General features: G+C 51.2%; 1 protein-coding gene across 1 annotated transcript; it reads right to left on the bottom strand.

Moving 5' to 3' along the window:
* Window positions 1–259: 259 nt before the first annotated feature.
* Window positions 260–24,362, bottom strand: CHRNA1 (cholinergic receptor nicotinic alpha 1 subunit). Its single transcript, XM_075529080.1, has 9 exons — window positions 24,320–24,362; window positions 13,526–13,671; window positions 13,352–13,396; window positions 11,803–11,912; window positions 8,960–9,155; window positions 7,062–7,299; window positions 3,092–3,315; window positions 1,640–1,879; window positions 260–391 (listed from the first exon to the last, which is right to left on the bottom strand). Exons 1-9 carry the CDS (start codon window positions 24,360–24,362, stop codon window positions 260–262), a joined length of 1,374 nt encoding a protein of 457 aa, XP_075385195.1.

The following is a 24,362-nucleotide window of genomic DNA, read 5'->3' as shown; positions in this document are numbered from 1 at the left end:
CCTGAGGAACCAGCAGTCCCAGCGACTAGTCGCAAATGATTCACTCTCCAGGAAGGCTCAGGGGATGCAAGGGAGAAGCAGTGTGAAAACAGCCGAGACCCTCACCGATGCACATGGAAACCAGTGCCGTTCGTATTGGATACAGACAATTACACCGGTTGGTACATGAGGGCGTGCCCAGGCAGACCCCTCTTCCCTTCCTTTCTCCAGCTCTGGCTTGTCCTGGGGAGGCCGAGGGAGGCCTGGTCCAGCTCTCTGTTCATCCTTGCTGATGTAATTCAATGAGCCGCCCGGCAAACACAGCCAGAGTTCCAATGATGCAGACCAGCATGAAGACGCCCAGCAGGATGTGGTCCATCACCATGGCAACATACTTCCATTCCTCAGCCGCCTGGGAGAGGAGAGCGGGTTAGACAGACTCTGGGCAAGGTGAGTATGGTTCTCCCGCTGTTCTACAGAGAGGTGTTATGAGTCAGAGCCGATCCGATGGTACCTAACAGTAACCACAATGACTCTTCATGCCCAAGAGCTCTGCGGGCCTGGTGGGTGACACACTGAACGGGTGACCACAAGGACTGCCGTTGGAGCCCACCAACCAAGCTGCGGAACAAAGGGGAGGCTTTCTGTTCCCGTAGAGATGTGCAGGCTCTGGGAATGCTACTCTGGACTGTGGGGTTGCTCCCAGTCTGCACAGACTCAGAGGCCATGAGTTTGTGTTGGGGCTCGGGCTGTATATCATGAGCAGGTCCCTCTCTTGTCTGTCTCAACGACCACTGAGTGGCACTGAAGCCAGTGGCTGGGGAGTTGTGCCCGACGCAGGCGTTAGAGCGGGCCTTTCCCACATGCCCTCAGCCTTCCCAAGGCTGACTGCTTGGGGTTAGCCGTTCTCCCAGGGGGCCGCCTGGTGGACTCCACCAGCATTTTGCCAAGTTGGCAGCCAAGGATGGGAACCATGTGTGTTTCCCAGGGGCTCCTTTATGGTCTTGGCTCTTTGAGGAGGTTATTCGGAGCATGATGACTTCTGACTAGAGTGCTCATCGGGGCAGGTTGGTGGCTGTGGGAGTTACATAGTCTGGTGCCAACTTGAGACTCTTATGAGTAAAGGGGTGGAGTTTAGCCTGTCAGTCGGGTCGCAGCTTGATAACCTCATGCAGAGATGCTAAGGAGGTAACTCGCTCACTGGAGGTGAGACACACAGACTCTCTGCTTGGTATTCCTGATGACAAGACACATGGAGCTACCCTCGAGCCCTGGAGCTGGAGGAACCATGTGGAGACCCACACCAGCACTGAGACGCTTCCCCTGCCACTGGGTCCACAAGATTTCCCACCCACTAGCCTGCATTCAGCAGCATTGCATGTGTTTCATGAGTCTGAAGAGGACTTTATAGACTGGTATCAGACATACGGGCTAATATCAGACTTAGGGACTTGCTCTGGACTGGGCTGAGATGTTTTTTCAATATGCAATTGCTCTTGTATGTAAAGCTCTTTCTTATGCACATATGAGTGTCTATGAATGTGTTTCTCTAGTCCTCCCAGACTAACACAGTAGCTGACTGGGAACGTCCACCTGCCCCTCAGGCCAAGCCCGCCTTCCCCTCTGTGTGCGGGAGGGCTCTGCCCTGGCCCACGCTTACATTGTTGGCCTCCTGGTCCGACTTCATGGTCTCGGCGATGTACTTGATCCCCTCGAGGGCGCTTTTCACCTCCGGGTGTTTGATCAGCGGGGACGGGAAGCCCACGGGCGGTGGGCCCGGCTTCCCAGAGATGTCAGAGATATCGATGTCTTCGGTAAAAATCTTCCTGTCCTGTTTTTCTCGGGATGGCCTTTTCATTGTGGAGAAAAACATGATGTTTGGGATCGTGTCGATAAAAACCTAGCACGGAAGAAGAAAAATAAAGAAATGCATGTGTGAGAGTTTGCATCTGGAGGGGCAGGCATCAGACTCCGTTTATGAAGTAGCAGGGTGACATCTTTGGGCTCCAGCAGCCTGGCCTCTAACGAAGCAGACGATCCTGGATTTTCTCAAAGATTCGGTCCTGAGTGCTTGCCCCGTGGGAGCCCGGCGGCAGCAGCAAGAAGTCTGCGATGTGGGGCGTGGGTCACAGGGGGGAGCCTGTGTGCAGCCATTGACTCAATGGCAGCTGTGGGAGCCCTAAAGCCCTGGGAGGAGGGGTCCCAGCAATGTGTTCGCAAGGTCACCCGTTAAAGAGAAATCCCTTCCTTGACAAATATGTAGACCCCGGCCTTGTAAAACAGCCATTTTATTTCCTTCCATCTCCTGGCTGAAGAAGCGGCATGGGAGGGATTGCTGAGAAGCCTAGCAGCCGTTACAGAGGCAGGGGCTGTTATCTCCTCCAAAAACCTCATCCCAAGCCATGATTCTCAATCCTGGCCACCTCCTCGTGTGCATTCTGCCCAGAAGACCCTGGATTTTAATGTCTCTGTGAAGTTTTATGTGGTGTGATGTGATGTATTACAGATCTTCAAAATTCAATGATATAAACCCTATAAAGGTATGAGATCAAGTTCCAAACTAAAGTCATTTCTGGACCATCTCTTAGCAAGTGTCCATCTCGAGGCACCTTTTTCTAGTTCTCAAGAGAGGATTCCACTGGCAAAAAATAAATAAGTAAGAAGGCTATTCACAAGACACAAGACACACACAGAGACATCTCCAGGGTGTCATGGCATTTGGATAAGGAGATAGATAAGTCATCTTCTCTAATCAAAGAGGTTCTTTCTGCTGGAATTCGGAGTGGGCTTTGCTAATTCTAGGAGCCTGCACCTCCAGCTGGTCAGCCTTCCTCCTGACACCTCTCCGTAAAGGGGAAAGCTCCAAGTCAAAAGATGGAGGCTTTGTCCACTGGACTGCCATCGTCACTCTACTAGTTCCTCCTGATGCTCCGCTTTAAATGGCTGCTGGGAGGCGTAACTGGCCTGCCTTGCCCTGACCAGCTGGCAGTAAAGTACATGAATTGGTTGGCATCCGACCTGGGTATGTGTTCGCTTTCTGGGATGAAATCCTACAGCCATGGGTCCTGGAGGAAGCGCCGCCCAGGTGCGGGCCTGCAGCAGCCTCACTTACCTTCCGCACCCACTCGGGCATGACGTGTGTGCTGGGTGAGCGGTGGTGGGTGTTGATGACAATCACGGTGATGATGATGGAGGCGATGACGAAGACCATGGTGAACAGCATGTATTTCCCAATCAGGGGCACGGCGCTGGAGGTGGACGGGATCAGCTCCACAATGACCAGAAGGAACACGGTCAGGGACAGCAAGACCGAGATGCTCAGCGTCATCTTCTCACCTGGGAGAAACGGAGCCACCTTCAGAAACCCGAGGGCGTGAGGCTGGGGCCCCGTGTTCTCCAAGCACAGAGCTAGCAGCGTGGCTCTTTCTCTGCAGGATTCCCTTGGCCTCTTAACTCTGCTGCTCCATTAGAGGCTGCCACGCATGCACGCACGCTGCTGCGCCTCATGCCCCAGGACCCCGTTTCTGCTGGAGCCCAGGACCTGGGAAGGGGACCTGGTAGATAAGTGGTACCTGGGCAGCAGGTGCTAAGCTTCACAGAACCTACTCATCGCCTGGCCGTTGGGTGGGTGGTCCTACCTCTGCTGCTGCTGGCTCACGGATTGTGCACAAGGTTTTCCCTTACTTCCGTTTCCATTTTGGTTCCCCATAAACGTTTTGAAGTTACTTATCCGTAACCTCCAGACCAAACTCACAGCCAAACTCACAGGCATTCCAACTCACCATGGCCCTAGAGGACAGGGTCGAATTGCTCCTTCGGGTTTCTGAGGCTGTAACTCTTTCCCAAAGCAGAAAGGCTCTTCTTTCTCCCCAAGAGCTACCGTGAATCTGAACCGTAAGCCTGGCACTTACTGCCCCATGCCCCTCCCGGTACACAATGCATCTGTAAATGCATGTAGTCCCGCTCCGCCAGGGGTCCTTATATTTGATGTGTGTGTTAGGTCCAGACAGTCTTATCCAGCACTCTCTATGACAAGTGCAGGGCAAGACCAAGTGTGGGGAAGGACAGACTCCACGAGGACACGTTCTCGCTGGCCTGTCAGTGGCTCCTCAGCACATTCTCGTCACTTCAACGGGCAGATTGTCTTCCCACCTTATTTTGGTTTTGTTCTGTCACACAGCCCGCCCCCACCCCCTGATGCCCCCATCACTGCCCGTCCCCTGCTTACTGAAGGCCTGGGCTTCCTCCTGCCTCCGCCGCCTTTCTTCCAGCCCTACCCTGTCTGGGTGGATGGTTTCCTGTGCGACCAGGTAGGGGCTGGAGGACACGGGGGTGTGTTCGGTGGGAGCTGCCCCAGGGGCCACTCTGGTTGTTTCTGTTCTTGGAAAGCCCATGGTGGGGGGCTTCCTGGGCAGGTGGAGCTTTTTAACTAGTCACTAATAGTTAATGCATCACCCCCTTCCAGCTTCTAGCATGGTGGTTCTCAACCTGTGGGTCGAGACCCCTTTGGGGGTCGAACAACCCTTTCACAGGGGTGGCTCGATTCATAACAGTAGCAAAATGACAGTGATGAAGTAGCAATGGAAATAATTTTATGGTTGCGGGGGTCACCACAACATGAGGAACTTCATGAAAGGGTTGCAGGATTAGGGAGGTTGAGAACCACTGCTCTATCAGGTTGACAACTTTGATTCTTCAAAAAAGAAAGAAAAATCTTTCTTTTTGTGCCCATGGGAGTAGGAAGAAGGGGAAGTTTTTTGGTTGCTGTTTTCTTGTTTGTCTTTAAGAATTAAAGTCATATGTTGGGCTACTAACCACAAGGTCAGCAGTTTGAAACCACCAGCGCCTCCTCAGGAAAAAGACGAGGTTTTCTACTCCTATAACCCCCCAGGGCCAGTTCTACTCTGTTGGATTGGGGTCTCTGTCAATCGCAGTTGACTCGATGGCAGTGAGTTTGGGGCAGGGGCAGTTGGCTCCTGTGGGGACAGACAGTCCTCAGATGTCAGTGTTTTTACGGAGTTCATAAATCACCCGCCCTGCGACATGCCAGCAAAGCCTTTTAGTGGCAAAGCCACCTCTAGGGTCCCCCAGCTCCGAGTGGCACTCTCGCCTGGATATTGCTTACATTAGAAACATCCAGATGAGGCTTCCAAAGGATGTAGCAAGCAACCCAGGGACTGTGCAGCTAGTTTCTTTACACACACACACACACACACACACACACACACACACCCCTCGTGGAGGGAGACACAGGGGCAGTGTCAGCCTCAAAACCAAGTGCACAGCTTGTCATGTGTTGGTGGCGTTTCTTCTCCTCTGCACCGCCCCTCCTTGGCTACCCCCAAAGCCCCCTCTGAGCTTTCTGATCCAATCTCACTCATTCACTCAGTCTCCTGGGGCTTCCAGGAAAGAGGCAACGATGCGCACCCTCCCTTCCTGCCCTTCCAGGGCCTGGTTCCCACGCGGCTGAAGCAGATGTGTAAAGCGCCCCCAAGACGCAGGAAACAGGGAGGGGGGAGGATAAGGCAGACACGTGGTGGGGCTGCCATCAATGGTGTGGCACACCGCGTGCAGGGATTGCTGCACAGAAAACTTACTTGCTGCGTCACCTTCACCCAAACTACACACACACACACACACACACACACACACGAGTCTCTTCAGAATTCAGAGTAGATGGGGGCAGGGAGGAGTTAATTCCTTACCGTCTAGCTGAGTAACTAGGAGGACTTTCCTAGAGGAGGCTGGAAACACAGCACAGATGACCCCTCAGGACCAATCATGAGAGTAGCCATACCAGGAGGGGAAGGGGAAGGTGGGGGAGAAAGGGGGAACCAATCACAATGATCTACACATAACCCCCTCCCTGGGGGACGGACAACAAAATAATGGGTGAAGGGAGACAGGGGGTTGGTGTAAGACATGGGGAAACATTGATAAATTATCAAGGGTTCATGAGTGGGGTGGAGGGAGGGGAAATGAGCTTATACCTAGGGCTCAAGTAGCAAGCAAATGTTTTGAGAATGATGATGGCAACACACGGTATGTACAAATGTGCTTGATGCTATGGATGGATGGATGGGTTGTGGTAAGAGCTGGGAGCGCCCAATAGTTGAAAAAATGCGATGCGGGCTACGTTTTTCCTAACAGGAATGACATGGGTGAGTGTGGCCATGTGGCTGCCTTGCCCTGTCCATCCCTACAGCCAGCTGGCGGCAGGCAGCAGGTCCCCAGGGCTTTCCCCCAAGGAACCAGTGCCTGGCTTCGAACCCCAGCATCTCAGTTAGCAGTTGAGCACCTAAGCACCTAACCACTGTGCCACCTGAGCTCCTCAACAGCCGCCTCCGCCCTCCCTCAGGCCCCTCAAGTCCAGTCACAGCCCGGTGCTGTGCAAGCATCCGTCCTCTCCATTACAGGCAAGCCGGATCCGTTCCCATGGTGATGTCTGGACTCACTCCAAGCGGTTTGAGTTGATTGGAAAGTCTAACGAGGTTGTTTGCACGCTAGTTCCTTTGTTTAAAGAGCACCATCTCTAGGGTGTGTGTTCAGGTCGGGGGGCGGGGAGGCACTGACTTACGGGGGTCCTAACACAGCCACGGCCATGTACTAACTGCTCAGCAAATCTCTGTTAGGCGAGTAATTGAGCGATCTGTTAGTTTCCTGGTTGGGAAGTTAGACTTGGACTTGGGAAAAAAAGATGGCATTGTTATACTCGTTCCTGTCGTTTTAGAGTCTGCGCCTATGGGGTTCGGAGACACTAATGCTTTACAAGAATAGAAAGCCTCATCTTTCTCCCCCAGGGCGGCTGGTGGTTTAGAACTGCTGACCTTGCCATTAGCAGCCTCGTGTATAACCACCATGCCACCAGGGCCCTGGCTCAGCTATCTGCTCTGTCTGTCTGCTGCAGTGTGGGCTACCATCACAGTGATGTCTGCCTCTGCCCATGGATCTGAGCGACTGTACTTTCCAGGGACCAAAACCAGGGATCTGCTTGCCCATATCGGTTAGCACACAATTCGTTCTGGGCTGCTCCCCAAAATAGCAGCACAAGAGCCCTGGGTTGTCATAGCAACTTCACCCACCTGAGTCTGTGGGCAGGTAGAACACCAGGCCCGTCAGGAAGGAGAAGAGCAGACAGGGAATGATGACATTGACGATGAAGTAGAGAGGCAGGCGCTGCATGACGAAGTGGTAGGTGATGTCCAGGTAGGGGGTGGAGGGGCAGCAGGCGTAGAACACCCAGTGCTTCCAGCCCCGGGCCTCCTTGATGACCCACTCGCCGCTCTCCATGAAATTGCTCAGGTCAGGCTGGTCGCTTTCCTGGGGAGGCACAGTGAGGTCTGGAAAAGGCAGCCAAGTGCCCCTGAGAAGGGCACGCCGGGCTTCCTGGGACAGCACCACAGGCGCCAGCTCTGCCTGCCGCACAGCCCGGAGGGACCCTACTGGGGGATCTGGAGGATGGGTACCCCATTTGGGCAACACCTTTGAGTCATGTGAGAGATTTTTAAACAGAGATTAGTACCCTCAGGAAAACCAGCTCAGATGACTTCTAACTAGGGCTTCAAAATGTCTATGGAAAAGTTCTGTCATCTTCTGACTCCATTGTTCTTTCTTTTTCTGTGAACTCTTTGAAGCACCCCCACACCCCCACCCCCGCCCCCTGTACTTGCCCGGACCAGTTTCTTCATAACTTGAAGCCGTCCTTTGCTAAACTCCACGTTTCACAGTCATCTGTTCTCCACTCACCCCAAATGAGCACCCCTCAAATGGCACCCAATATCTGCTAGCCGCCAAAGGCGGTTGGTTGCCACTGAGTCGATGCCAGCTCATGATGACCCCCGGGTCTCAGAGCAAAACTGGGCTCCGGAGGGCTTTCGATGGCTAGTTTTCCAAAGTAGACTGCCAGACCTTTCTTCCAAGGCACCTCTGGGTGAATGGTGCCAGTTTCGGTTAGGAGTTGAAGGCGCCAACTGCAGCAAAGGCTCCTCTGCTAGCCTCGAACAGGACAAACCCCGCAGGTGTAAACCCCAAGCTGCCACCGTTCTTTGGAGCTCTCCGGCCCCGACACTTCCCACAAGGTCTAGGGCCATTGCCTACCTACACCACTCCCCTCCTCAGCTCCCCATCTTTTCCTTGCATTCCCTTGGCATTCCTCTTCCCCTCCAGCGCCCCTGGAAGATCTCAGTGCTACAGGGAAACCTGCAAGCAAACCTGTCAAAACCTTGGGGGCCCCCTGACGCTAGTTTATTTTGTCACACTGCCACCTGGTGGTCGTTATCTTTTTTGCTTGCTCAGCCCCCAAACCCATGAAACTCTGGATGTCCCTGGGTTTACCCCTGGATTATAACTCTTCATTTACGCTCCCAGAGGGTGCTCAGATGCAGCATATCAAGAACACCATGCAATCAGCTGAGAACCATCAAAGAAAAAGACTCCCAAGTTCTAAGCAGGGCTTTGAATTCCTTCCTTCCAGTTTAACCCTCTGCTGAGAATTTGCTTTCCGACCCCCGATCTACTGAATCAGAAGCTACACTGTGCCAGGCTATTCCCATGGACCCAATCCATGAGCATCGTCTGGGAGCTTGCTCCACTGTAAATTCAGCTTCAGTGTCCCTGGGGCGGGGGCCTGGTAGCGTAGTGGGTTCCGTGTTGGGCTGGTCACCATAAGGCCAGCAGTTAGAAAGCACTAGATGCTCTCCTGGCAGAAGATGAGGCGTTCTGCCTCCGTAAAGAGTTCCAGCCTCGGACACCCACAGGGAAGGAAGTTCTACCTTGTTCTATAGACTCGCTCTGAGTTGGGATCAACTCACTGGCAGTGAGTCTGGTTTGGGTTTGGGGGTCTGGCATGGAAATGTTCGTGGCAGGGAGCAGAGCTGGGCTGATGCAGCTCAGAGCACTTGTCCTAATTGGTGCCCAGAGCCTGTGCTTCTGAAAGGACAAAACCTGGCCTTGCAGGGTCTGGCCTGGGAGCAGCACGTACCGCGTTGATGGCCACCATGGAGCCGTCGTAGGTCCAGGTGCCCAGCTTCATGCTGCAGTTCTGCTCGTCAAAGGGAAAGTGGGTAACGCTGATCTCACAGTAGCTTTTAAAGATGGCCGGAGGCACCCACGTGATGTGGCCGGTGTGGTCCAGGAGCACCTTGGTGAACTTGACAATGGCAAAGTCACCATCTGCACTGCAGCAGGGATGAAAGAGGAACATGGTTCCGAGTGACAGATGAGCCTTCCCACCTGCTCGGGAACGTTAACAGGAGACGGCTGTTAATTATCCGGGTGCTAATTATAGATGCTGTCTTTGGGCAGCGTCACTTTGTATCTTTCGCCATGGCTCTGAAAGTGTCTGATCACCAGAATCATTGGAGTGATTGCTTTGAAGAACAAAAATCCCTGGGACCACCTGAGCCTTGAATCAGAAATGTGGGGGTGGGGTGGGGGCCAGATTAGGAAACCTACAGTTTAAAGAAATACCAGGACACCCTGGCCCAGTCCATACAGATTCTCTTTTCCCAGGAAACATTTTCCACATCCGAAATGGTAACTTCTATCTGTCTCCTCCCCAATAGACGAGGGAGGGGGCGTCACCAACGTCTATGGGGAAAAAGGGATGAAAAGAAAATCTAATTCTTCCACGAACTTTCTGTGTCCCCTCTTACACTGAGAGCTGACTGGGAGGAAATAAAACAAGGATGTTTAGTGGCGCCACCTGCTGTGACTCATCACTGTGCGACCTCCACAGGTGAAGGAAGGAAGAGATGCTCTGCCTTCCTGAGGACTATTTAGAACTACAGGGGGATGGAGGGGGTGGGGCTTGACGCCAGCTAGGTGAGGCTGGATGAGAGTGCAGAGAGGGGAAGTGCCCCGTCTCATCTAAGAAGGCCACCGCTCAGCTGTGCCCATGGGCTCCAGCTGAAGTCCTCAATGCCCAGATACCTGGACTCTTCAAGAAATACTGGAAATCCAGATTTTTTTTAAGTGAAAAAATTCCAGATTTTTAAAGATGGGGATTTTAGAGAGGCTAAAAAATCTAGGTGATATTTCTGCTGTTTCAAATGTTTGGTAATAATTTCTCTCTCAAACAGTTTTATCGGCATATCATTCACAGACCATACGATTCAGTGGTTTAAATAGATTAGCCTTGTGTGGTCATCATCACAATAAATTTGAGAACATTTTTCATTCGGTTACCACTATTATCAGCTGCCCATTGCTTCCCAGGCCCCCACTCCCTGCCATAATCCCGTTGTTGGGTGCCAATGAGACCCGGTGGACAGCAGATGGAAACACTGCCGCACCGGTCCTTCCTGTGCCTCCATCACCATTGCCATAGATGCAGCCGCTGTGTCAAGCCATCTCACCCAGAGCCTTCCTCTTTGTTGCTGCCCCTCTGCAGGATGTCCTTCTCCAGGGACTGCTCTCTCCTGATCACACGTCCTTGTCACAACCTTAAGGAACTCTTAGTGCAGTCACTGTCCCTATGGATCCTCAGAAGGTGGCAGACGACAGCCCTCGGAGAGCAGAGTGCAGAGCAGAGTGCAGGAGCAGGTGTTGTGGGCAGGCCACAGTTTGCCTCAGTGGGATGTGGGGGACATAAGGTTGGTCCCTCACCTTAAAAGGCAAAGGAGTTTCTTCCTATGGCTTTCATCTCAGGACAGACTGGGGCTCTCTAACCAGAAAACGATGTGGTGTTGGGCTTTCCAAAAGAGCCCATAAACCAAAACACCAAACGCACTGCCATGAAGTCAGTCCTGACTCACTCCTGGAGGATGCGGTAGAACGGCCCCCTGTGGGTTTCTGAGGCTGTCACTGTACCGAAGTAGAGAGCCTCATCTTTCTCCCGTGGAGCTGGCTGGTCGTTCCGAACTGCTGATTTTGCGGTTAGCCAACCAATGTGTAACCATGATGCCAGCGGGTCTTCTCGAGGTCCTCAGATGTTGCCAGGAGACTGACTGCACCACGGTGACCCCAGGGGGGCCAGAGCGAGCTGTGCTGACATTTTCCAAGTGGATGGGCAGGCCTTTCTGCTGGGGCTCCTCTGGGTGGGCTCATGCTGCCAACCTTTCCACAGAGGCTCTCGGGATTGCCCGAGTGACTTCCTGGGAGCGGGTGGGGCAGGAGTGCCTCCCTTTGGTGAACATGTCAAAAGGTCCACACAGATTCTCCTGAAAAAGAAACTTCACACAAGACTCTCAGCTTGGTCAGCACCGGGGTCTGAAAAGGCAACCAATGACCTGGCCATTTGCTCATAATGGAACCCCAAGTAAAATCAGTAGCAAGCTGCAGACAGATGTGCCTTCAGGGATATGGCTTCTGTGCCTTCCGTGGCCCCTGCCACCTTCGGGCGCTCTGCGAGGACACCCAGATCCATGTTGTGGCACGGCAGTCCATAAATCCTCCGGGCCTGCCCAGGAAGGATGCTCGGTGAAATGAACAGACCCTGACAAACGAAGGGCGTGTGATAATGAAGGTGTCATTAAGCCGGAGCAACTTGCATGCGTGATCGTCTCATGGCGCTTGCAGATCCCTGGACCAAGCTTATTGCGTCCTGGGGGTGTCCCCCAGCTGTGAGCTGGATACATGTGACAAATATCGCCCCGGGGGCTCCCCCAGTTTGCTAGGAAGTATGTTTCCTTCTGGGGACTCCATTGGACCAAGGCTGGGTCCTTGGAGGTGAGATGCCCCCACCCCACCTCCCGATTCATTTTGGCTCCCAGAATTGTTTGCATTCCCAACAGGGGCACTGCTTGTCAGCATGGTGCTCCGCTGTTCTGGCTGCTGAATGGGAGCGGGTTCCACTCCACCCCGGGCCCCTTGCACCTCACTTACTTATTATAAAGCACCAGGTCTGGGCGCCAGATCTTTTCCGAGGGGATGTGGATTTTTTTCACACCGCCATAGTCCTCTGGGTTCCATTTGAGGTTGTAATCCACCCATTGCTAGAAGCGAAGACATGTAGTGGATTACAAAGCTACCAAACAACACGAGCGAAAGCCAGATAAACAGTTCACTGTCATCGGGTGATTCTGATCAATTTAGCAACGCTATAGGGCGCTGTATACAGTAGACAGCCTCTTATTTGTCCTCCGGAGCAGCTGGTGGTTTTGCACGGCTAGTTATCAAGGCTCTGACTCACTGCCATGGAGTTGATTCCGACTCTTAGTGACCCTGTTGAACCAGATAAAACTGCTCCTGTGGGTTCTGAGACTTTTAATCTTTACAGGAATTAAAAGCCTCATTCCCCGCCCCCCCCCCCCCCCCCCGTGGAGTGGCTGGTAGTTTGGAACCACAGGCCTGTGGTCAGCAGTTCCGTGCATAACCCACTGTGCCACCGGGGCTCCCACGAGGCTCCGAGGAGCACGGAATTCGGAATCTGGCAGAACTATGCTTGCTCTTGTAAGATATACTGGAATCCAGGGGGGAGAAATGGGGAGCTGAGATCAGGGGCTCAAGTGGGAAGAGAATGCTTTGAAAATGATGGTGGCGGCATATGTGCAGTTTTGCTTTTCACACTGGATGAATGTATGGATTGTGATAAGAGATATAAGAGCCCCCGATAAAAGTATTTAATAATAATAAATACTTGAATCCAAATCCAGCTTCTCTTTGGCAGATATTAAGAGCTAATGTTTAGATAGCATGAGCTCAATTCGGGCGCCTCCCATACGAAAACAAATTCAATCCTCACAACCAGCCTGTGAGGAAGAAACCCCATCACCCCATTTACAGAAGAGGAAGCAAAGGCACTCCCAAGGTTAATTCCCACCCCACCCCCACCCCCACCCCCACCTCTGGAAAGGGCACTGGCCTGAACAGGTGCTTTGCAGCAGGCAACACGATGTGGAAAATGACCACGTTTATTTTTTGTAAGGTTGTTTGTTGTCTTCAAGCTGATTCGAACTCATGGCAGAGCCGTGTGTGCCGAGTAGAACTGTCCCCATAGGGTTGGCAACCCAATAAACCCCACCCAAACTCACTGTCACAGGTCCATGCTGACTCATAGCGACCCTAGAAGACAGGGTGGAATTGCCCCTGCGGGTTTCCGAGACTGTAGCTCTTCACAGGAGTAGCTAGTCTCGTCTCTCTAGGAACAGCCCCTGAAATGAGGGGCTCCAAAACGTTTGTGGGGAAACCCCATTATCTTTGCTTCCATTTCCCCATGGACGTTTGATGCCCTCTTCATATGTGTTCAAGGCAGCCAATTGGTGTGACATAGAAAACACTCTACATAGACATAAAATAACATTCAAAAGACCTTCAATCCCACCGCCCCCAAATACCCACTTTCAAGATGGCAGGGCACATCCCGGTAACTGAAATTGATGTCCCCTGGGTGCAGGGCGAATCAAAACGATCATGTCAGCCCTCATGGGATTACCTGCTTCAGACGAACATTGGTTGTCACAATCTGATTTACTTCATCCTGAGGGGGAAAGAGCGAGAGCGCGAGAGAGCACATCAATCAGTACTTGTGAGCAGAGAGGGGAGCCAAGGGGAGCATGTCTGGGGTGGAAGGTGTGGCTGCCTGGGGTCCAGAGCTCTCCTCTCTCACCACGTTGATGAGCTGAATCAGCTGCAGGCCCACGGTGACCTCCACGGTCTGGCGGTGGTCCTCCACTGGCCGCACCACTCTGTTGTAATTTTCAAATAGCTTTGCCACCAGACGGGTCTCATGCTCTGAGCCCAGGACGAGGCTGGCTGCGACAGGAAAGGGCACACCGGCGGTTAGATCCTGCTCCATCATCTCATCACTGGAGCAACTGAGGCCCAGGCAGCCAATAGAAGGCACACAGGTCACCTTGTCTAGGGGCTCCACAGTGTAACTCCCATTGCGGCCCTGGGTCCCTCTCCAGGCAACAGTGGGGGCAGGGCAGGTTCTCATCACAACTGTACTTTGCACAAATGAAATCCCTCGCCCCAGATTCTTGTTGAATGGAGTTTGTTAGGATCATGGTACACACAGGCAGGGCTATACAAAAGCCAGTCTCTTGACTGTCAGTGTGGCAATGTGGCATCTTGGTGGGACTGATCTCAGATCTCATGACCCTCTAAACAGCCAGAAATTGCTGCTGGCTGGTACATATCCCAATTAAGTTTTTAAAATGATGTGGACATTGTCTGCTTTATGGACTTTGCTCGGGACTCCTATTTGGAACTTGACCTTTGTTCTGCAGAATTGAGAGCAAGATCTTTTACACATTTATTATCCATAGCTCTTCTATGTCCACGCTGCTATTTGATCTGCATTAGCCTCTGGTGGGAGTCCCTGACAGAATCCCTAACGCTCAGCTGCTAACTCAGAAACTTGGGGCTCAAGTACACTGGAGGTGCCTCAGAAGAAAGGCATGGTGATCTATTTCCATAAAACCAGCCACTGACGTGGTGCCCCAACAGACTGGACTGGAAAACACTCCTAAGGGCCAACGAATGATCCTTGAACTAACTACAAGCTTTTCTTTCTTGATGTATTTTGTTTTGTTGTCAGTAGTTTGTTGTTGTTGTTTTGTTGTATACTGTTGCTTTTTTTCCCTCTGTCTTGTTTTTGTGCATGTTATTATCTCCACAGGTCTGTCTAAATAAGATAGGCTGGATGAACTATCTGGAGGAAAAACAACGGGACCAACAGTTCTGAGGGGACTTGGGATAGGGGGAGGTGGAGGGTAAGGAAGTGGTGTTAACAAACCCAGGGACAAGGGAACAACATGGGATCCAAATTGGTGGTGAGGGGGGAGTGGCAGGCCTGGTAGGGAATGATCAAGGGTAAGGTAACATACCGAAGAGGTATAGCTGTAACCCAGGTGGGGATGGAGCATGCTAGTGGGGCAGGAGGAAGGTCAAGGGAAATAGAGGAAAGACCTAGGAGACAAAGGGCATTTATAGAGGTCTAGACAAAGACATGTACATGCAATGTATATATATATTTGCATGTACATGTCTTTGTCTATATATATATATGGATGGGGAAATAGATCTATGTGCCTGTATTTATAGGTTTAATATTAAGGTGGTGGAAGGACCTTGGGCCTCTACTCAAACATTCCCTCAATGCATGAATACTTTCCTCTATTAAATTGGCATTCTATGATGCTCACCCTCCCGACACAACCACTGAAGCCAAAGCGGGTGAACAAGCAAATGTGGTGAAGAAAGCTGTTGGTGCCTGGCTATCAAAAGAAATAGCATCTGGGGTCTTAAAGGCTTGAAGATAAACAAGCAGCCATCTAGCTCAGAAGCAACAAATCCACATGGAAGAACACACCAGCCTGTGTGATCACGTGGTTCCGAAGGGATCAGTTATCAGGCATCAAAGAACAAAAAATCATATCATTGGGTGCACACCTCCATGATACTATCGCTGAGGACAAATGGGTGTATAAGCAAATGTGGCGAAGAAAGCCGATGGTGCCTGGCTATCAAAAGAGATAGTGTCTGGGGTCTTAAAGGCTTGAAGGTGAACAAGCGGCCATCTAGCTCAGAAGCAACAAAGCCCACATGGAAGAAGCACACCAGCCTGTGCGATCACGAGATGTCGAAGGGATCAGGTATAAGGCATCATCATAAAAAAAAAATCTTACCATAGTGAATGAAGGGGGAAGTGCAGAGTGGAGACCCAAAGCCCATTTGTCGGGGATTAGGGATTCCATTTGTTCTTTGATGCCTGATAACAGAGGGATCTAAAGGAGGAGATGAGTCAGTCAGGGTGCAATGCAGCACCGATGAAGAATACAGCTTTCCTCCAGTTCCTAAATGCTTCTCCCCACCCCACTACCATGATCCAAATTCTACCTTGCAGGCTGGATAGAGCAGAGGTTGTACACTGGTGCAGATAGGAGCTGGAGGCACAGGGAATCCAGGGTGGATGATACCTTCAGGACCAGGGGTGTGAGGGGCAATACTGGGAGGGTAGAGGGTGAGTGAGTTGGAAAGAGGGAACCAATTACAAGGATCTACATGTGACCTCCTCCCGGGGGGACGGAAAACAGAAACGGGGGTGAAGGGAGACGCCAGATAGGGCAAGATATGACAAAATAATAATTTATAAATTATCAAGGGCTCATGAGGGAGGGAGGAGCGGGGAGGGAGGGGAAAAAAGGAGGACTTGATGCAAAGGACTTAAGTGGAGAGCAAATGCTTTGAAAGTGATGAGGGCAAAGAATTTACGGATGTGTGTGCTTTATACAATTGATGTATGTATATGTATGGATTGTGATAAGAGTTGTATGAGTCCCTAATAAAATGTTAAAAAAAAACAAACAACAAAACCCAGCCACTGAACACTTGGGACAGGAGAAAGTGAAATGTGTGGCCAAGTGCCTCCATGCGCAACAGCCGCCTCTGAGATGAGACCCAAAGATTGGAATGGAACACATGGGTCACCACCACACGTCCTGTTTACGCATTCTCAGGGGGATCCCAGCAAAAGAGGGGAAATGCAGAACTGCACATTCATATGGGCTCCAAGCCTTCTGTAGCCAGTGGTTCACCTTTGGACCTTCAGCCAAAAATACCCCCTAAAGGTCTGTTTTAAAACACAGCAACACTAGGGTTAGGGTTAGGGTTAGGCTTAGGGTTAGGGTTAGGGTTAGGATTAGGGTTAGGGTTGGGTTAGGGTTAGGGTTAGGGTTAGGCTTAGGGTTAGGGTTGGGTTAGGGTTAGGGTTAGGATTAGGCTTAGGGTTAGGGTTAGGGTTAGGGTTAGGGATAGGGTTGGGTTAGGGTTAGGGTTAGGGTTAGGGTTAGGGTTAGGGTTAGGGTTAGGGTTAGGGTTAGGGTTAGGGTTAGGGTTAGGGTTAGGAAAAAAAAAAAAAAACAAAAAAAAAAAAAATAAAACCCAACCACAGTTTAGCTTAAATGAGGGGGAAATGCCTACCTTGAGCAGTATGGTTTGTTTGCCCCCAACACCCCCACCCAATTTTTAAAATCTGATCTTTTTTATTGGGGCTCTTACAGATATTCTAACAATCCATAAATCAATGATATCAAGCAAACTTATACAGACGCTGCCCTCATCATTTTCAAAACATTTTCTTTCTACTTGAGGCCCTTGATATCAGCTCCTCGTTATTCCCTCCCTCCCCCACCCCACCACCCTGGGGAACCCTTAATAAGCGAGCAGGGTGCTTTTTAAAGAGCCTTCTAGAGGGGATCAAAGTGACATCAGAAGCTTGGAGATGAGACCGGAAGCGCGGGGACCAGTGAGCAGGGGGAGAGCGTGAGAATGTGGTCACTGTGGCTCCATCGCCTGTGCGGAAACTGTCGGATTGGCAGAGGCTTTTCTGGGTAGATTCTCAGCAGCAGAAATGAAATGAAGGGGCCCTTGGGCACAGTTCCGCTCTGACACTGCCGCGTCACCTAGTGGTCACTAGAGGGGTGTCCCTGCTGGGGGACGGGGGACAGGCTGCACCAGGTGACTCCGTCAGAGGCAGCGGCGCCGCAGTCATGCTCTGTGAAAGGTTTGTGCAGCGTTGCCACCGAAATTCATTATTCTTTATAAAAGTATCCCTGTCGTTAGTTATGATAACAAAAGCATTTCTCATTAGCCCCGGCGTCAATATTGAAACAAGGCTGAAACTCTACGGAAATGTACTTTCTGAACCATCCGATGCGCCCCGGAAGAGCTGTCGTCATTGTCCAATTACAATGCTGTTTCGAAGCACGTGATCTTGTCTGCTCCTACTAGAACCCCCAAAAAACCCAAAAACCCTCACTGCCATCAAGTCGCTGCGGACTCATAGTGACCCTACAGGACAGGGTAGAATTGCCCAGGTAGGTTTCCGAGACTGTACCTCTTTATGGAAGTAGAAAACCCCATTGGAGAGGCTCGTGATTTTGAACTGCTGACCTAGTAATTAGCAGTCCAACTCCTAACCACTGGGCCACGGGGGCTCCTGCACTTGCTATAAGCACAGCACACAGTCAGTCAGTCAGTCACTCACTCACTCACTCTCTTTCTCTCTCACTCACTCACTCACTCACTCTCTCACTTACTCACTCTCTCTCTTTCTCTCACTCTCTTTCTCACTCACTCTCTCACTCACTCTCTCACTTACTCACTCACTCTCACTCACTCACTCACACTCTCACTCACTCACTCTCTCTCTCACTCTCTCTCTTTCTCTCACTCTCTCTCTTTCTCACTCACTCACTCACTCACTCACTCTCTCACTCACTCACTGACTCTCTCTCTCTCTGCCATCAAGTTGATTCCAAATCATAGATGCCCTATGAATTATAAGCACACACTGTAGCTTTTACTGCTGCTAGTGTTTTTATAATCTTTCCCTCCACCCCCCACCCCCCCACCAGATGCGCCAGTGTTTTAAGTATGAGGTTGTGGTGATAAATATTTGTGAACCTTTTTTTACAAAATGGATCAATAAAGAAAGGAGGAGAGAAAATGTTAAAAGACGAAGCAACCGTGTCCGTTTACAACATCACTAATAATTCTTCACACTTGGATGCAGAAAGATTTTACAGAACAATCTGGCTGTTAGAAGGAGCACTGCATTTGAACCGTTTGTAAGTATATGGATCCCATATTAGTCTCTGACAAAAACGGCTCCTAAGCATGACTAGGGGTCCTCTCTGTGTGTCTGGTGCAGGAGGTCTGCAGGAGGCAGGGCGGCACCTTGAGTTACCCAACTGAGGACAGCAAACCCAGTTGGAGCACTGCGATGACACTGAGTGGTGGTGTTTGTTTGGGGTTAGCCTGGAGTGAGGCAGGCAGGCAGTTCTCCTTTCCCGAGAGAGTCGTCAGTCATCGTGGGAAGGCTGCGTGACTCGCCTAAGGTCATGCAGGTTAGTAAGGGCCGAGCTGTCATTCCACGGTGGGGCCCTGAGCGCGCTCTCCCTGGTGTGCCTGTGTTGTGGGCTGCACCGGTAATCCCGCTGCTGCAGGCACAGGAGAGAATGTGCTCCCAATTCCCAGAAGTGTCTTAGAAAGATCTTTGTAATTCGAGACTTCCGTGGATTGGGGGATTGCCTGTTCAAGGCTGGGAAAGGAAGCAGACACATGATCCCTCAGTCCTGATTCATGGAATCTGAACCAGGGCCAAGAAAGATTCAAAAATGGGATTGAGGGAGACGCCTTCCCTCTTTCGTGTTAACCCATCCCCGCCAACACAGGTTACTGCGTTTCTTTTATTACTTTCCTTCTTGGATCCAAGGTTTGAAAGAGTTTGTTAAAAATAAGTGAAAATTAATTGCCTCTCCTATTTTTATTCATTTCAAGACAACAGCTACCACATCCAGCTTGCTGTGTGCCAGACCCATGCTCGGTGATGTGTAGCCATCTAGTTTCTTGATCCTCATGCCAGGTGACTTCAATCCTAGGGTTGTTCCCCTTTTACAGATGAGAAAGTTGAGGCACAGAGTGATTAAGTGACCTGTCCAGGTTTCATGTGTGTTGGATTCAGGATTCAAGCCCAAAGCCCAGGCTTCTTCTCATGCTGAGCTTTAGATCGGCTTAAAATAACCAATTGAAAGCGACGAAGTGATACATTCTCATCCTCTAAAAATGTGTGTATAATTCACCCAGAGCTCTCGATTAAAGGGCCTGGCTTTCTGCCCCCGTAAAGCATTACAGCACTGGAAACCCGCAGAGGCAGTTAGTTCTACCCTGTCGTATCAGGTCGCCAGGACATAGAATGGACTTGTGACGGTGAGTTTGACTTTGGTTTGGGGGTTGGCATGGATTTCTGTGGGTCTCCTCCAACTCATGGAGACCCCATGTGGGCAGAGCCGAGCTGCTGTGGAGGACTTTCAACGCTGTGCCTTCCAGAAGCAAACCACAAGCCCTGTTTCCTGAAGTGCTTCTGGGTGCCGACCTTTTGACTAGTTGTTGGGGGTGAAGCCGTTTATTCCTTGGGCAAGTGGGCCAGGCCCATCCCCTTCAGTGGTTTTGGCAAGGCCTGTGGGAAGGTGTTGGCTGACGGCTCAACCTAGGGAGCTGAGGACCCTGATGGTCTGGCCTTCATCTCAGACAAAGTGGATGCTTTCTCTCCTGTTCCCTGGGAAGCCACTGAAACACAGCGTTCTGCAAAATGTCAGTTATACTCCTCATTCCTGGCTTTACCTTCCCCTGTGGACCATAGACGGGCTGGCTAGGACATTATTGCTTCCTTGCTTGCCTTCAGATAATCATCAACAACCCTTTGTGTGAGACCGTGTCACAGGAGGAGGGTGCGTGACAAGGACTGTATAAAAACCTGCCTCGAATAAAGATCTGGGCCTTAAAGTCTCTCCTCCTTGGGCCCCCTGCGCCCCAACTTTGTCTCTTGTCTTTTATCTCTACTCTATTTTCTCAGTTGCGATGGTGCCCCTCTTTTTTTTTTTTAATCATTTTGTTGGGGACTCTTACAACGTTCCCTACATCAATTTATATGGAGCATATTTGCATATATGTTGCCATCATCATTTCCAAAACATTTGAGCCCTCTGTATAAGCCCCTCTTTTCCCCCTCCCACCCTCGTGAAACCTTGATCAATTATATATTGTTATTATTATTTCTTTTCTTGCACTGTTCGTTGTCTCCCTTCTTGTCCCTGGTCGGTTTGGGAGCCAGTTCTCACCACTAGTCACCAAGCACTTACCCGAGTGCACCACCAGGGGCTTCTGGGTCCCTCTCCAGTCACTGGGTGGTGTAAACAGTTAATGTGCTTGGCTGCTAACCAGATGGTTGGAAGTTCAAGTCTAGATTGAGGCCCCTGCGAAGGAAGACCTGCCACTCGAATTCCAAAACACCAGCCATTTTTTCTGGAACGGAGTTCTACTCTGACGCAGTGAGGTCAATGTGGACACCGATCAAACTCTACAGATGTGAAAGCTGAGGTTCAGGGCCTTGAGCAGTGAGTTCAGGGTGGGATTATAAACCAAAGCCCACCTGACACCAGGGCCTGTGCGCCTCACCTCCTCCTTAAAAGTAGACATATTGTTTCCATTCGGCTTTTGTTTGTTTGTTTTTTGGTGCTTTCTAGGTAACTTGGGTATCTTCATTGCTACCTCTGTGGATTCCGTGCAGAGAAATCCTAGCTGAACCCAGCTCTTTATCTCTATTTTCCCAGTTTTTGAGTCACAAAAATTCCACAGGGCCCACAGTGTGAAGCCACATGGGAATTTATAAGTTTCACATGGCATCCACCCCAAGCCACCTGAATCCAAGGGTCCTTCAAACAGAGCTTTCTGAAGACCTGCTCTCGTCAGCAGCTCCATCGAGTCCCTGGGAGATGGCAAACCATCGGCCTTCTGGGTGACACTGCATCACGAGGGCAGCACCTTCAGGGCCTGGCAAACTAAGAGGTTTGAAGCCACGGCTTTGGCACTGCCCTGGGCTACTTACTTTGAATGATCTGTTTAGTCCAGAGTGACTGGAAGAACATACTAGAAAGCAGTCAATAGAACAGATGGTTGGTATTATGTCACAGGACAAAGATGGGGCGCCACCCCATGGTCCTCCAAGGAGAAGGGGGCCGGGGGCAGGCACGGTCAGCATTCCAAGCATCACTCCCCTCCTTCGCCCACTCTGTCCCTTGCCCTTCCACACTGGGGCTCTGAGGGATTTCCACGGAGACCTCCATCCGGTCGGGGCGCCGTTGGCACCACTGGTATCTTTTCTTTCCTTCTCGCTCCAGAGCAGGGGACACCCAAAGCAGCCCTGTTGTCGTTGCGTTCATTCCAACTCATCGTACAGGACTGAGAACTTCCCCAAAGGGCTTTCACAGCTTTCCATCTTTATGAAAGCAGGCTGCCATGTGTTTCTCCCACAGAGCAGTTGGTGGGTTTAAACCATTGACCCTTTGCTTAAAGACTGAGCAGCCTAAACACCGTGCTACGAGGGTTCCTTCGAAAGCAGGGTGCCAATAAAAAACCAATGTACTCCTGTGGAGTCCATCCTGACTTGGCGACCCGATGGAGGGCTTCCACAGATTTGGAAATCTTCGCGGGGACAGACAGCCTTATCTTTCTCTGATGAGCAGCTAGTGGGATTGAACCTCCAACCTTGAAGTTAGCAGCTCAATGCCCAGCCCACAGCACCAGCAGGGCGCCTTTCAAAGCAGGGTGGAAGGACAGAAAGTACACAGAACTAGAACTCAGGATGCTAGGATTTTCTCCCAACTGGAGGGGAAAAGCTGGAGGGTTCCTGAGTTCGATGCGTCTTGGTAATGATTCCTTTAAAAAGGTTGAGTGTGCATCGACTAACGTAAAGACCTACAAATAGGACATGCCAGTCTCCCCCTTTTGGGCAAAATTATATTGGCAATCTTCTTTAACTCAGATGTGCTCATATTAATCCATTCATCAAATATTTGTTTAAGCATTTACTATTTGCAAATAATTGCTTGAGACGCTTTGGGAGACTCGGAAGGGAATCTGACAGGACCCCTGTGGGCCCACCCTCATGGAGACTGCCTTTCATCATTAACAGAACAAACTGTGAACAAGTGAGAAAGTCAGGCGCCAGCAGAGAGATGGCCAGGGAACGCTTGGGACGCCAGAGGCGGAAGAGGAAATGTGTTTATAATAAAAGACAGGACAGAAATAGAACAGTGATCATAGTGTGCTAAGCTGGCCCAGGCAGGGGTGTCCTGGTAGGAATGAGAATGTTGCCCACGTGGATTGGCTCTCGGAGGGCAACTCAGCCAAGTTGTCAACGTATTCGTGCATCACAGTGCTTCACTGGTCTGCGATGTAGGGAAGAGCCTCTGGATTGGGCAGAGAGAATTTTGAACTCTTACCACACACTTTGGATAGTTCTCCTGTTAACCTAGTGCTGCCGCTGTCCTCTTTCAGCCAGTGCATCCTGACGGCATGGAGCCTGGTGGCGACGTGGGCCGAGCTCAGCAGACTGCTGAGAGCAAGGCCGGCAGTTCTAGCCCTCCAGTCCTCTGCGAAAGACGGAAGGCGGCTGTGGCAGACTGCTTCTGTGAGGACTGATAGCCTTGGAAATCCTGTGGAGCGGCTCCCCTCTGTCCTATAGCGTCACCCACGGCAGTGGGTGGTCCCCCCACCCCCACCCCTTGGCCAGAGTATGTGTTTGACAAATTGAGACCCCCCCCAATGATCATATCCATAAATTCAGAGTAAACTAAGCGGCTGTCGGCAGATCAGTTCCTGTCTTCCAGCTTCACTTTCCTGGCCAGAAAACACTGAGAATGTAAGACTGTCGGATCCATCTTTCATTCCTAGGGGCCACTTGTATGACTCGACACCAGCCAACTCGAGGTGTGGTCGAAACGCGTCCCTCCTACTTCGAAGCCTTTGACAGGCAAGCACGCCTTTTTGGAGGGCCATGGTGTTTGCAGCCATCTCCGGACGGTTTTTATATGGGAGCATCAGACTTTTCATCGCGTGTCAGCGCGGGACACGCAGCCACACACAAAACCCCTCCCCGGCCAGCTTCGCTTGGACCAGGCCCAATCCCGCCGGGTATCATGTATCAGAGTTGAGGTTATTTGCCCCTCAACTCTGCTCTTAAAAATGACAATAATAAAGCCCGTTGCCTCTCTTGACCCAGAGCGCTGTGTGTCACCACAGCTATGAGGGCAGAGAAACCCCAGAACCACCTCGGTCCCTGCTGGGGTGGCAGCAACAGTAAACTGTTAGATTAAGCCATCAGCGCGCATCTCCCATTTCCCCGCCCGGAAGTGTGTGATTCGGGAGCCGGGCTCAGCAGCTGAGCCCTGACTCTTCCAGAGTGGAATGCACACGGTGCTACCATTTCCTTCCTCACGCAAACCTTCCTGGAATAAGGTCCCCGCTTTGAAAACCTAGCCAAAGAACATTTGTCCGGATTTTTCTCTTTCTCTCTTTTTTACCCTTCTAATGGCAGACGTCTTAAGAATGACAAATATTTCATCTCTACAGAGAAAGCCTGATTGCAATTATTAACAGGCCCCGCTGGCCGGCACATGTAGCTGTCAATCAATGATCTTCATTATCCGAATTCTCCCAGAGCAATCAAAGGGCTTGTTAAATACATCGTTTGAGATTAGAAAGTCGCCCCCCTGCGACCCTGCAGTTCAGATCGGAAGGCAGCCCGGGGCTGTACAGCAGCACCAAGTCTGGTCGTCGGGTGAGGGAGTCAGAGGCCAGCTGGACAGAGGGAGAGAGCCAAAGTCTGCTACACAGCCTTCAATCAAGCAGTCCTGACTTGATCGTGTAAGGCAAGCTAAACACCGCTAGGCTCAAACCCAATCAAACCAGCGCTGGCAAGACACTGACAGAGCAGCCCCTGGCTGGTCAAGCCCTGTCACTCCGTGTCCCATCAGAAGAGCCAGGCTTTGCATTGAGGCACTACAGGGCTTCAGCCCCAGAAGACAGGACTGCCCACCCGCATCCCAGCACTCACCTGAGCAGAGACCAAGGAATAGGAGCAGCGGCCGGGGCGCCAT

This window comes from Tenrec ecaudatus, chromosome 13, assembly GCF_050624435.1.
Source record: "Tenrec ecaudatus isolate mTenEca1 chromosome 13, mTenEca1.hap1, whole genome shotgun sequence".
In the NCBI taxonomy this organism is placed as follows: Eukaryota; Metazoa; Chordata; class Mammalia; order Afrosoricida; family Tenrecidae; genus Tenrec; species Tenrec ecaudatus.
This window is presented reverse-complemented; position numbering and strand designations above follow the sequence as displayed.

Bases quoted from the DNA above. Each gene is read 5' to 3' on its own strand.
- CHRNA1 (XM_075529080.1), bottom strand. From the start codon at position 24,362: ATGGCGCCCCGGCCGCTGCTCCTATTCCTTGGTCTCTGCTCAG. The intron at 11,913-13,351 runs GTAATCCCATGA...CTTCGCTTCTAG, and splicing joins CCAATGTTCGTCTGAAGCAG to CAATGGGTGGATTACAACCT. The intron at 7,300-8,959 runs GTACGTGCTGCT...GTGCCTCCCCAG, and splicing joins CCATGGTGGCCATCAACGCG to GAAAGCGACCAGCCTGACCT.